At 42.0% G+C, this 14331-nt stretch overlaps 1 protein-coding gene across 1 annotated transcript in view; it reads left to right on the forward strand.

Annotated features, from left to right (window-relative positions):
• Nucleotides 1-14331, forward strand: part of kidins220b (kinase D-interacting substrate 220b) — a 241804-nt gene that overhangs the window by 98685 nt on the left and 128788 nt on the right. The window contains 2 exon segments of the mRNA XM_038800309.1: nt 2642-2740; nt 11837-12014. Coding sequence (XP_038656237.1) covers nt 2642-2740; nt 11837-12014 — 277 coding nt within the window.

The following is a 14331-nucleotide window of genomic DNA, read 5'->3' on the forward strand; positions in this document are numbered from 1 at the left end:
CTCTCCTCTCTCTCTTAGTTCAACCCATCTTTCTGTTTGTAGAGAATTTTAACATGCAAAAAAAATTGTGGGGATGAGGGGGTCATTGGTGGTGTATGTATATGAAGGAGGAGGTGGGAATGGGCTAGGTTTCGGTGGGTGGGAGTAACACCCAAAAGGTTCTGGGACGTCGGAAAAACAACATGATCCCATTTCTTTCTGCATTTAACAGGTGTACATTTGGAAGTGCACAGGAAACACCTGTGGGGTTGGTGGGTCTGAAAAAGGCAATTTAATGAAAATTTTATTCCTATTGAGCTTTAACTGATTCTTTGAGATGTATGGAACTCAGCAGCATCAATGCCGTGGGACCATATGGTGGGTGCTGGTTGGGCTGTGTAACTTGACAGGCTAGGATGCCTTTCAAACAAGACAATAAAAGGCTTTGCTCACTGGTTGTTGCAAGGCTCAGTGGAAGATGATAACTCGGGGTAAGGACTGGCAGGCAGTTCCTTTATGAGAAGCTGAATTTGGGGCCGTGACTCTCGCTTTTTCATGTCAAACAGACAGATACAAGTCTGTTTCTAATGCTGGAGCCTTCCTTACAAAATAACCGCTAATCTGCTTCGAGGAAAGAGTTAACAGGCTGATTTTCTGTCCGAAACTGGCAGACTCTGTTTTTGGTTTCCAATCAGACCTGGTTGCGGAGTGACACTGTTCCAATTTCAGCAGGTGGAATTATGGCTTTGGCAGTGGGACAGATGATTATGGATCCTGCCCTTGACTAGTTGGTTACTTGGGGGTAGAACGGCAGTGATAGGAAGCTTTGCAGCACTGCAGGGGAAGGTGCCACAATCTGATTTTTCAGCCCCTGAATGGCATTGTATCACAACAAATTTCTGAATGGACAATAACCTTTGAATTGAATAGAACAATAAAGGATGATGTAAGGAGTAGTGGGAAAGGATCTGAACGTCGAATCAGTATGAGTAGAGATTAGGAATAGCAAGTGTCAGGTGGTGGGGGTAATTATAGATACGTCTCCGAAAAGTAGTTAAACCGTTTGGGTGACTTTCCATCTTGATAGACAGGACAAAACAAATTGGCAAAGGTGGGCTGCAAGATGAGTGAGAGTTTCCTGGAACAATATATGTTGAGGACCCAACTAGCAATCAAGCTATTTTGTATCTAGTACTGTATAATGAGGCAGGGGTAATTAGTAATCTTAGAGTAAAAGATCCATTGGAAAATAATGGGCAAAATAAAATTGGATTTGATATTAAATTTAGGACTGAAATGTACTCCAAATGCAAACACTAATCTTAAAACATGTTATGTATATACGAGGGGAAAGCTAGCTAAAGTCAATTGGGTAAATAGACTGAAAGATATGGCATTAAATAAACAGTGGGAGCCGGGATTCTCCAATAATGGGTCTATGTCCCCATGCCCGCCAGAAAATGGGCGGGCAACCCTCCGGCGCCGGTCCCGCGTGACATAGCAGACCTACAGCGGGCCGGTGCAGAAGAAGGTAGGCCCCTTCCCAGATTGCACGCGTCCGCCGATCTGTGGCCCCTGATCGTGGGCCTGGCCGTCGTGGAGGCCCCCCACTAGGACGGCCACCGCAGCTGCGATGCCGAGCTCCCGCTGGGTGGAACCATATGAGAACCATGCCGTGGGAACTCAACCGTGGAAAATCGCTGCGGTGGCCTCTTTCAACAGATCCCGACCGGCTCTGCGCGCGGCTGGCGGTGATTCTCCGGTTGGTAGAAAATCGCGCGAAGGCGTCTCCGGTCCGACGCCACATTCTCTGCCCCCGTGCCGGGTCTGATTGCGGTGCGGAGGCTCGGAGAATCCCCGCCATGGTTTATAGTCGTGTAAATTGGAAGATTGGGTGTATTTTACAAACCGACAATGAACAACCAAAACGTTGATTTTAAGAAAAAGAAAAAAATGGAATGACTGTAAACTTGCCAGGAATATTAAAACAGATTGTAAATAATTTTTACAAGTGTGTAACATGGTGGAGAGTGGCTGAAGTAAACATTAGTCCTTTAGTGATCAGTGACGCTCACCTCAAGGTTGAGTGCCTTGAGAGAGGAATGGTTGAAGCTGCAAGATGAATATTGGGGAAGTCAGAGTGTGGGGAGGGTTGGCACTTGAATGTGGGATGTCACTCACTTTTCCTACCCCGACATGGTCATTGATCTTTCTTTGACACAATCCATCTGTAAGGCACCACACTCATGATGCTGACTCCGTGGACAACAAATTTATGGCAATTTTGTTTGGAATTTTCAAAGACTTGCCATGATGTTGTCCATATTTTATATTTCATTTAATACTAAAAAATGCTATACTATCCTGAAAGAATTCTCAGCTTAGTATGATTTTCCATGTTGATGTAAAACTTCTCCAATGAAGATATATTATTTGCAAATGAAGTGTTCATTAACTGTGATTAAATGCACATTAAATTAGTTATACTTCCTTTTTCTCCATGGTGACTTTTCTTTGGGTTGTTACTACAACGTCCTTTGAGAATTTGAAAAAGGCATTCATACTGTATACAGTGTTACCATCTGGAGAAAAGCACTGTTAAGTCAAATATAGAATACCTTAGTCAATGATATTAAAATGTAAAATCTTGTTACATTTTCAGGATGGCGAGACACCCCTCATTAAAGCAACTAAAATGCGAAATATTGAGATAGTTGAACTTTTACTGGATAAAGGAGCCAAAGTCTCTGCAGTGGATAAGGTAACAGCAACCTTTCCATGAAATTTGATGAACATTTCTGCAACATTTTTCAGCTGATTTCTTAAAAGTCACCCAACTTTTGGTGTCTTTACCCAACAGGGCAAGTTGTAAATCACACTGAAAACTAATACTACAGTGAAATATTATATGGAACTTTAACTTTCATTTTGATATCATTTAGAATATGGGGCAATTTACTGACTAGTGTTAAATCCAGTAAGCTCAAAACAATTGTAAATTCATATGCAGTGAAACCTTGATTATTTGCACTAATGGAGGGATGATAAAAATTGATGTGCAATTGCGATTCCACTGGAAGGAGGAATGTGCTGATTAACTTCTGCAGGTGCCTATTGTATATTGCTTTCAGATTTTGATGCTTTCCAAATCTCTCATGAATATTTTCTTGAGCTCATTAAAACATAAATTTGGGGAAAGCAAAATATTTGAAGCAGATCCTCAGCGTAGTATGATTTTCTATGTTGATGTAAAACTTAACGTATGAAGATATATTATTTGCAAGTGAAGTGTTCATTAACTGTGATTAAACACACGTTAAATTAGTTATACTCATAAACAGCTGACTAGTGTATGCTTTTCTCTGCTGTCCATGGTGTGATCCCCACTAATCCCTAGACTCTTATGTAATGACAATGTATGTGTGTACAAGGAAGAGAATAATTGATATTATAAACAATGCAAGCAAAACTGTAGATGTGTTGGGGTTTTATTTAAAGATACTTTTTGGTATGTAGCGGGAAGGGGAACAATAGTAAGTTTTTCCATGAAGGTTAGAGGTGAACTTTTTTTTCCAGATGACAGTTATTTAGATCAATCCTTTTGCTGCCATGAATTGCTATAGGACTTGTGCTGCATTTTCTTTTTGCATGAAGTGAAATGAAAATCGCTTATTGTCATAAATAGGCTTCAAATGAAGTTACTGTGAAAAGCCCCTAGTCGCCACATTCCGGCGCCTGTTTGGGGAGGCTGGTACGGGAATTGAACCTGCGCTGCTGGCCTGCCTTGGTCTGCTCTAAAAGCCAGCTATTTAGCCCTGTGCTAAACCAGCCAAATGCATTATCTGAGGTCTGACCAGAGCCTTATAAAGCCTCATTATCTCACATTTGTCAGGGTTAAACACCATTTGCCATTTCAAGTCTCCAACCTATCTCTGTCCTTCTGTATCCTCTGACAATCCTCAACGCTATCTGCCACTCCATCAACCTTGGTGTCATCCGCGAACTTATCAATCAGACCGGCTACATTTTTCTCCAAATCTTTTATATATACTACAAACGACAGAGGCCCCAGCACCGACCCCTGTGGAACACCACTAGTCACAACCTTCCATTCAGAAAAACACTCTTCTACTCTGCCTTCCGTGACCGAGCCAGTTCTGTATCCATCTTGCCACCTCGCCTCTCCCGTGTGACTTCACCTTTTGTCTTAGCTGCCATGAGGCACTTTATTAAAGGTTTTACTGGAGTCCATGGAAACAAAATCCACTGCCCTCCCCTCATTAATCATCTTTGTGATTTCCTCAAAAAATTCGATCAAGTTAGTGATGCACAACCTCCCCTTCACAAAACCATGCTGTCTATTGCTAATGAGCCCATTTGTTTCCAAATGGGTATAATTCCTGTACCTGAGAATTCTCTCCAATAATTTACTTCCTACCGACATGAGGCTCACCGGTCTATAGTTTCCTGGATTATCCCTGCTACCTTTCTTATACAGCGGTACCACATTAGAACACTCCAGTCTTCTGAGACCACACCTGTAGCCAATGAGGAATACAAATATGTCAGTCAAGGCCCCAGCATTTTCCTCCTTTGCTTCCCTCCGTATTCTGGGGTAAATCCCATAGTCCCAGGAGACTTATCTACCGTGAAACACCTAAAACCTCTGACTTTTTGATGTGAACATGACCCAGACTATCCACACACCCTATCCAAGAATCATATTCCACAAAGTGCTTATCTTTGGTAAACACTGATGCAAAATACACATTTAATACCTCGCCCATTTCCTCTGGCCCAACACATAGATTTCCCCCCACTGTCCTGAAGTGGTCCAATCTTTTCCATGGCCATCCTCTTGCTTTTTACATATGAATAAAAAGCTTTGGGATTCACCTTAATCCTACTTGCCAAGGATTTTTCATGACCCCTCGTAACCCTCCTAATTTCCCGCTTAAGCTGTCCCTACCATTCTAGACTGTACAAAAGCCTTTTTTTTTGTTCGCATGAGTTTCACAATATCTCTCACTTTCCAAGGCTCCCTAAACTTCCCATACTTATCCTTCATTCTCTCAGGAACATGACTTTCCTGAATCCTATTCAACAGTCGCTTGAAAGACTCCCACATGTGTGATGTTGAGTTACCCTCCAACAGCCGCACCCAATCCAAATTCTTCAATTCCTGCCTAATGTTATCGTAATTTGACTTTTCCCAGTTTAGCACCGTAACCCGATGGTTACCCTCGTCCCTATCCAACTTACGGAATTGTGGTCACAACTCCCAAAATGTTCCCCTAGTGAAACCTCCACCACCTGCCAAGGCTCATTCCCCAATACCACGTCCAGTACTGCCCCATCCCTACCTACATCTTGCATCAAGAAGCCTTCCTGGATACACCTTACAAACTCTGCCCCATCCAAGCCCCTAGCAACAAGTGAGTCCCCATGAATATTGGGGAGGTTAAAATCCGCTACCACAACAACCCTGTTACTTTTGCAGCTAGCCAAAATCTCTCTACCGATCTGCTCTTCTATCTTTCGCTGGCAGTAGGGGGGCTTGTAATAAACCCCCAACATTGCGATTGACTCCTTCCTGAGCTCTACCCAGATTGCGTCATTGAGAGTCGTGAACACAGCCCAGTCCATCACACGAACCTGCCTCCCATCCATTGACTCCATCTATACCTCCCGCTGCCTGGGGAAAGCGGGTAGCATAATCAAAGACCCCTCCCACCCAGCTTACTCATTTTTCTAACTTCTTCCATCGGGCAGGAGATACAAAAGTCTGAGAACACGCACGAACAGACTCAAAAATAGCTTCTTCCCCCCCCTGTTACCAGACTCCTAAACGACCCTCTTATGGACTGACCTCATCAACACTACACCCCTGTATGTTTCACCTGATGCCAATGTTTATGTAGTTACATTGTTTACCTTGTGTTGTCCTATTATATATTTTCTTTTATCTCCTTTTCTTTTCATGTACTTAATGATCCGTTGAGCTGCTCGCAGAAAAATACTTTTCACTGTACCTCAGTACACGTGACCATAAACAAAATCCAAATCCAAAGGTGTCCTCCCGCAGTACGGCTATATTTTCCTTTACCAGTAATGCGACTCCCCCACCCCTCTTACATCCCCCTCTATCTCTCCTGAAGCATCTCTTTCCTCCAACATTTAGCTGCCAATACTGCCTTTCTTTTAACCATGTTTCTATGATAGCCGCAACATCATAGTTCGAAGTACTAATAAGTGTTCTAAGTTCATCTGCCGTACCTGCTATAATACTGGCGTTGAAACAAATACACTTCAGACCACTGCGTTTGAGCAGACAGGGTGATGTTATTGTTCTCTTATTATTTTTCTCCCTTCAGTTATTGCTCTGGCTCCCACCCCCCTGCCATACTAGTTTAAATCCTCCTGAATGTCTCCAGCAAACCTCCCAGCCATGATATTGATGCCCCTCCAGTTTAGATGCAACGCGTCCTCCTTGTACAGGTTCCACCTGCCCCGGAAGAGATCCCAATGGTTCACAAATCTGAAACCCTCCCTCGTACACCACCAGTTTAGCCACATATTTAGCTGCACTAGCCTCCTATTTCAAACCTCACTGGCATGTGGCACAGGGAGTAATCCTGAGATTACAACCCTGGAGGTCCTGCTTTTTAGCTTACTGCCCAACTGCCTAACTCCCTGAACTCCTTCTGCAGGACCTCATTGCTCTTCCTGCCTATATCATTACTACCTGTGTGTACTACGACTTCTGGCTGTTCAACCTCCGCCTTCAGGATGTCCTGTGTTCGTTCAGAGACATCCTTGACCCTGGCCCCAGGGAGGCAACATACCATCCTGGAGTCGCTTTCAAGTCCACAGAAGCGCCTATCTGTGCCCCCTACTATAGAGTCCATAAGACCATAACACATAGGAGCAGAATTAGGGCACTCGGCCCATCGAGTCTGCTCTGACATTCAGTCATGGCTGATTTTTCTCATCCCTATTCTCCTGCCTTCTCCCATAACCTTTGATCCCCCTATTAATCAAGAACCTATCTATCTCCGTCATAAAGACACTGTGATTTGACTTCCACAGCCTTCTGCGGTAAAGTGTTCCACAGATTCACCACCCTCTAGCTGAAGAAATTCCTCCTCATCTCAGGTTTAAAGGATTGTCCCTTTAGTCTGAGATTGTGTCCTCTGGTTCTAGTTTTTCCTGCAAGTGGAAACATCCTCTCCACGTCCACTCTATCCAGGCCTCGCACTATCCTGTAAGTTTCAATGATTCCCCCTCATCCTTCTAAACTTCAACAAGTACAGACTCTGAGTCCTCAACCGTTCCTCATATGACAAGTTCTTCATTCCAGGGATCATTCTTGTGAACCTCCTCTGGACCCTTTCCAAGGTCAGCACATCCTTCCTTGGATATGGGTCCCAAAACTGTTCACAATACCCCAAATGGGGTCTGACCAGAGCCCAGCCTCAGAAGTACATCCCTGGTCCTGTATTCTAGGGAGTCCCCTATAACTATTGCTCTCCTGTACTTTGCCCTCACCTGCTGAGCAACAGAGCCAATTGTGGTGCCACTGTTCTGGCTGCTTCTGTTTTCCCCCGATAGGCTGCCCCCCCCCCCAGTATCCAAAACGGTACACTTGTTAGAGAGGGGGACAGCCACAGGAGGTTCCTGCACTGACTGCCTGCCCTTTCTGGCGGTCACATTGGGTGTGACCACGTCTCTATAACTCCTATCTATGACGCTTTCTGCCATCTGCATGCTCCTAAGTGCATCCAACTGCTGCTCCAACCTAACCATGCGGTCCGTGAGGAGCTGCCATTGGTTACAGTTCCTGCAGATGTAGTCGACCTGAACGTTAGAAGCATCACGGATCTCCCACACCTCACAGAACACTGCACCCCACTGAGTGACATTTAAGCACTAGTTAATGAATTTAAAATAAATACTTGTTAAATTGTTATTAGATTAAGTTACAATTAACTATATGGTCTCTGGCGCTAGATTTCTACTATAAAATTAAATGCTAACTGGTTTAGTTACTCCTTTCGATAATTAATTAATTTTGATTAATTTTTTTTCTTTACATTTAACACTGATTCCTACCAGCCAATCAGGTCACAGCTTTACTGCAATGTCACTGCTCAGTTTTCTCCCCACAATTTGAAAGCAGAGAGAGACAGACACCGAGAACCACTTACCTTCCCAGACTGAACTCTGGATTTCTCCCGCTCAGTTCTGCTCCCGATATGAAGGACGTACCTACCTTACCTGCTGCTCACCAATCCAGCTCTCACTTGTAGCCACCTGCAGCAGGGCAAGGGCACTCACTGGAAATTTGAGTGTAACAAGTTGAGGGATAAAAAGCACCACCTCCCACCCGGCCTCAAATTCCCACCTAGCTTCAAATCCCAGCTCCCAAACTCATACTTCATGTCTCACTCTGAATGTAACTTTTCTTTCCCAAGGGGAGTGTGTAAAGCTTGGAATTAAATAGGGTACATACTTTGCACTCAATCAGAATTGACATTCCATGGTGCGCTTTCTTTTATTTTCAACAGATGCAAATTATGGGACTTAGATAGGAATCAGGATGCTGAATTTACTTCAGTTTTGGGCACATTTGAATATTATTTGGGGAGGAATAATGAACTGAATTTTGCAATAAGACTTCAGTTGTGCGACATGGGATTTTCTGAAGAAATGGAGGTGGGCAGTTCCCGTTTCTGCCTTGTTTTACTCTTGTAATTGAAAAAGATGGGACTGACTAGATGCTGCACTGCGGAATTACTGCAATTCAAGTCTCCCCGGCATAGAGTTAACTCACACAAAGCTGGCGGACATTACTTGAGAGTTGGGGAGCATCAAAATGTCAATTTCCTTATGCAGCAGAACACTTAATGCAAGCCTGCCAACATTTGGCCCTGATCTAGGCTAGTATTTCCTCCCCTGACCCCAACCTAGCTACTGATATTATCATGGGCATCCATTTTTGGGTAAATTTCCCTACCACGGATGTTCCAATGGAACCAGGAGGACCTTTGGCCAAAGCATAAAAACCCTACTCCACATAGTTATCGAGTTGCTGCAGGCTCCTTGGAAATTTAGGTCTTCGTCTTAACTACCTTTTTTAAAAATTGAAATGTGTTTATTTTGTGCTGCTTATTTGTGTACATTTGGTATGCTAATTTTAATAGAAGAAAAAGCACAATTGAGATTTCGTCATTATCAAGTTGGTATCTTAGTTTGTTGTGAGAATTTGTCTGGCATAGTTTCCTAACTTTTACAACATGCCTATTTTTAACAAACTGCCATGAATTTTTTCCACCATTGTCAGATAGCTGCACTGTTTTATATTTCTTCATGATCCTGACTTTGTGTTTTGTGCAGTTGATAGTTTATGCAATTGATAGTTTAATGTGTGGATTATTCTGTGGAAATTTGAACGATATTTTGGGAGTGGCAAACTATGATTAAATATGTGCAACTGTGCTCTTTCAAAGTGCGGGTTTCGAGTCGCGGGTGGGTGTCGGGAGAATTGCGGAGCGATCAGTCGCAGTGTTCCCGTAATGATCCTGAATGCCGGTCACGACCGGCTTTTAAATGCGAAAGATGCAGCCTTGCAGCAGTGAGCAGGTTATGCACCCAGCACATATACTTGGGGCAATATCAAAAAGAAGAGCTTCCTCCATTTTCTGGCTGCAAGCAAGGTAACAGATCAGTGAAGATGGATCATGTTGTTATAAAGAAGCGGCGGCCAGAGACACAAACAGGCACTGTACCTCCTGGCCAGAATCTCTCAACTGCATCAGCTGGGGACAGCTGTCAGGAGAGTCCACGGCAAGACAATTATGTGCTCGTGTTCTCTGGTGACCAGCCAACAAAGAAAAAATCTAAATCTGGGCCAAAGCAGTATAAAGATAATTTGTTGAGGTATGGCTTTGCTAATTGTGCCAATGCAAATCTCGATGCGCCCATGTGTGTTATATGCAGGGAAGTACTGTAAATGAGAGTTTGAAGACTAAGTTTGAGGACAAACCTTTTGATATTTTTTCAAAGGGTGGAGAGAGAACCTAAATCATCAGCTGAAGCCCTTAGAAGAAATATAACATTGAATGACATAGTGCAATTCGCCTCTTACATGGTAGCTTACCGTGTAGCTAAAGGAAAAATGCCCCACACTGCAGCATTAGACATGTTCCCCCATCCTAAATGAGAGGTCAGCTGAAAACTGAAATGCATCCCACTTAGTGACAGCACAGTGGCTCGCTGAATTTGTAATATTGACGAGAATTTAGATGCCTGACTTTTTTCTTGTTTTAATTCAGCGCAGGAGTTCTCAATACAAGTGGTTCAAAGTTCAGATATTTCAGTTTGTGCAACCTTGTTAGTTTACATTAGGTATGTTTGGCACAATGAATTTGTTGAGGATTTGCTGTGTTGCCTGACATTATCAACCAGCTTGACTGGCGCACAGATTCTTGAAGCGTTAAATAGTTACTTGGTTAGAAAGTGCGGGCTCGGCTGTGTTTATTTCCGAGAAATCATAAGCAACGGGGCAGCCAACTTGACTGGGAAAAGCAGCAGAATTATAATAAGAATTAAGAGGCAGCTGGTCAGGACATTGTTTGGAATCATTGTTTTATTCACTGTGAGGCACACACACATTTATTGTTCCACACAGTTGGCTGTAAAGGGGTTGGTTGCTTCACAGAATTTCTGAACAGAGGTATGAAATACATGCTTTCTTCCTTGAGAAATCGCCCCCTCTGGCTGATTTGTTTGGCGATGAAACTTTGATGCTAACTGTGTCTTACCTTGCAGACATCATTTCCATTCTAAACAAACCAAACCTCAAATTGCAAGGGAAGGATGATGATTGCTTTTGGCACTGTGAAGATATAGATGCTTTCCAAAAGTAATTGAAAGTTTGACAAATGCGAGTTCAAAGCCAAACTACATGTTCCCACACTGCTACGACACATGGAAGAAAACATGTTAGTAAGGAATTGCCAGTGGACTGGAAAGCCTTATTCAGACGCACCTAGCTATGCTGATCAACAGTTTTTGTTGCTACTTTCCAGAGATGTGAAGTTTCAGATTTTGAAAGCGAAGACGTGGGTGAAAGATCCCTTTGAGTTTGAGACCCCAGAGTCAATTATTACCTTACAGCTGACTCCAAATGAAGAGACTGAACATCTGTGTCTCACCTGTGACAGCACATTAAAAACCTGTCGCAAGTCCATGAGGCTGTCAGCATTCTGGACTAGCATCTCTGAGGAGAATCCAGTGCTGAGTACTGGATACAAATACACCAAGAAGAGGTAGAGCAAGAAGATAAGTCAGGAAATCCTGGAGCTGTTAAGCATGATGACAGCGAAGGAGCAAGCAGTCCATTGTGGAAAAAGTTCCAGTCTCGCGGGAAGGCCCAGGTTCAGGAATTCTGCGGCACCAAGCTGGAATGTAAGATGGTCCACAACCTGCACAGGTGCTCTAAGAAACTGCACTTCATGCGAATTATCAATCAATACACAGACAAGATGCTGGGAGATTGTTCTTTTCCCAATACCCATTTCCACATGTGCGGGTGTAAATAAATTCACTATGTGATTCTCTATTCTATTCTATGAATATTTTATTCTGCAGAAATTATTTTATGTTGTATATCTGTTTTTAAAATATCACAATTTTGTTACCATTAAGTAAATTTTAATCAATATACTATGAAACCTTAATTTTTACATTAAATATTGATACTAATTGATAGATATAATGAATTCTGGTGAGCAAGGCACAATATGATTGGACTGGGAAATATTTTTTCTAAAGTTTTCATTGTTTATGGTTTCAGAAGGGAGACACTCCGCTTCACATAGCAATCCGTGGGCGAAGCAGAAAATTAGCAGAATTGTTATTGAGGAACCCTAAAGATGGCCGCCTACTATACCGACCGAACAAAGCAAGTGAAACTCCATACAACATAGATTGCAGCCATCAGAAAAGCATTTTGACTCAGATATTTGGAGCAAGTAAGAGCTTTACTTGTTTGTGTGCAATCCCTAAGCATTTAGGTTTGTGAAAAGGGTCAATGTTGTCTACATAAATAACATTGCACTGTGCTTTTCTAATGGCGCAAGCTAGTATCTAGCGGGCTGCTGAGCCATACAGATGAGGACAGCCAGTGCGAAGTAAGTTAATTTGAACTATGGTGTTGTGCAATAAACGGTGGCCTCCCACCCTCAGGTGGGAAAGTTATCACAGTTCCTGCTCATGAGTGCTGTCTTGTGATATCTCATTTCCATTTATTATTTTTAGTTGGGTAATCTTACTTTTGGATTATTGCTAATCAACAATTCTAAAAGAGAAAATGTTATACTAGAGACTGACTGGGAAATATAACTTTGTGTGCAGCTATCCAGGCACAAAGGAGAAGAGAAAGGGGATAGAGACTGAGTCTTTTGTCTCTACCTCTTTAGGTCCTCTACATTATTTAGGTCCTTCCTGAGCCCCCTGAGGTTGACGAACTAGTAAAATAGGTAGGAAGACTTAAGGTGTTCAGCCATCTCTTACTGTTACAAATATATACTGAACTTGGATGCCAGAAGTTGGCAATAGCCTGGTATGACTTTAAAAAGTTAGTGGCCTACCAAGTGTATCTAGACACTACAGTGGATCTGGGCCTGGGCAAATTTTGATTCTCCACTCCAGATTCTGGGTGCAGTTCCCTGCCAAGGGAGTAGGCATGTGACGAGAGAATGCTGGGCCTTTTCAGATGACTTGAACCTGGAACTCGTGCCAAGCAGTGTACTTTCTGGGTCCATTCCATAGGTTCTGTGACAAGGTCAACATAATGAGAGGGAAATCAATTCCAGAATGCTGGTAATCCACTTTCTGATTCAGTCTGAAATAATTATGGCAGTTACTTCATCGTCTTGATCAGTATGTTGAAATCATGTAAATTGTTAGCTACTCTAGCAAAAGCTGTACAATAAAAAAAAAAAAATACTTTTTGGAAAAATCATTTCAAGACCAACCAGAGTCTGATAATTCTAAACAGCTTGACCTTAACCTTTCTGATTGATGTTTTTCAGTCCCTTTATATTACCACTGTCATGGACTGAAATGTATATTCGCAGTTGACGAAATGTAAATTAAAGTTGGTGTTTAATTGTTGTCATAGATATGTTGAATGTCATATATTGATGCTGCAGCTCACTTGACAACCTGTATTCTTGTGATCATTGACAGTTTTGAATTAAAAAAAACACTCCATAGCTAAAACTTTCATCAGCTTTGTATAATAAATGTTACTGAAGAATAGGACATTAATGGGAGTAGTTACAAGTCTAAAATATCAACCCATATTTAAATCATGGCTATAAACTGCTTTGATCTTCATTTTACAATATTAACAGAAGATCTTAATAACATTGCAATGTTGAAATTGATTAAGGTATCACTATTTCTCTTTGATGCTATAATAGGATGGAGAACAAAGTGTAGGAATAGGGGCCCTCAAAACTAACTAGCAGTTACTGAGTAAAGAAAGCTTGGAGAATGTGTTTTGTTATCAGTTTGTGTAAGCCGAGAGCCTTTGTGCAGTTCATAAAATTCCAAGTGAATTCAATGTTTGTTTGTTCAACATCAGCAGTACAGTTTCCAAATGCTTCTGACACAGCTTAGTTTTGTTTTGTACTGAGTTCAGGCTTATCAATGCTTTTGTTGATCAACACAGGGCTTATTGTTAAAAATAGCTAAACATTTTTTTAGTTTCAACTCCATTTCTGGAATATGTTACCAAAATAGCAGAAAGCTAGGGAACAAATAATCTTGCATATCGCTGTGAGAATTCTTTCCCCTTGATTTGCCGATAACAGTCCATCCACATCACATGCCCTCTTTTATTTTTCTTGTATCCTTGGTGTATTTAATTTTTTTGGTTTGCATTTTTAAAATTCTTTAATTTTATAATTTTCTGCAAATAGATAGAGTGCAACAAGAACAATAACCAGGTCAGAACAGGAGATAGCTAAACAACAGAGCCATGTGATGTCTGTAAGCATCAAGAAAGGAAAATCAATGAAGTGTGTCGTCATGAATATATAATAAAGAGTTCATTAAATATCCCAGTTGATTGGTTCATTATTAATATAAATTAAAGCTATGTTGCATGACTTAAAGGCATGCCAAACCACTAATTTCCAGTCTGATGAGAAAGGGTGGGAGAGACTGTAATGGGCTAATTGCCGGTGAGACAGGAGTGTCCCGAAGGACAATGGATCTGGACCTTGCTGAACAGGGGCATCCTGTGTAGTCCCACTAATGAGTTTTAAGTCATAATGGGAC

This window comes from Scyliorhinus canicula, chromosome 6, assembly GCF_902713615.1.
Source record: "Scyliorhinus canicula chromosome 6, sScyCan1.1, whole genome shotgun sequence".
Taxonomy (NCBI): domain Eukaryota; kingdom Metazoa; phylum Chordata; class Chondrichthyes; order Carcharhiniformes; family Scyliorhinidae; genus Scyliorhinus; species Scyliorhinus canicula.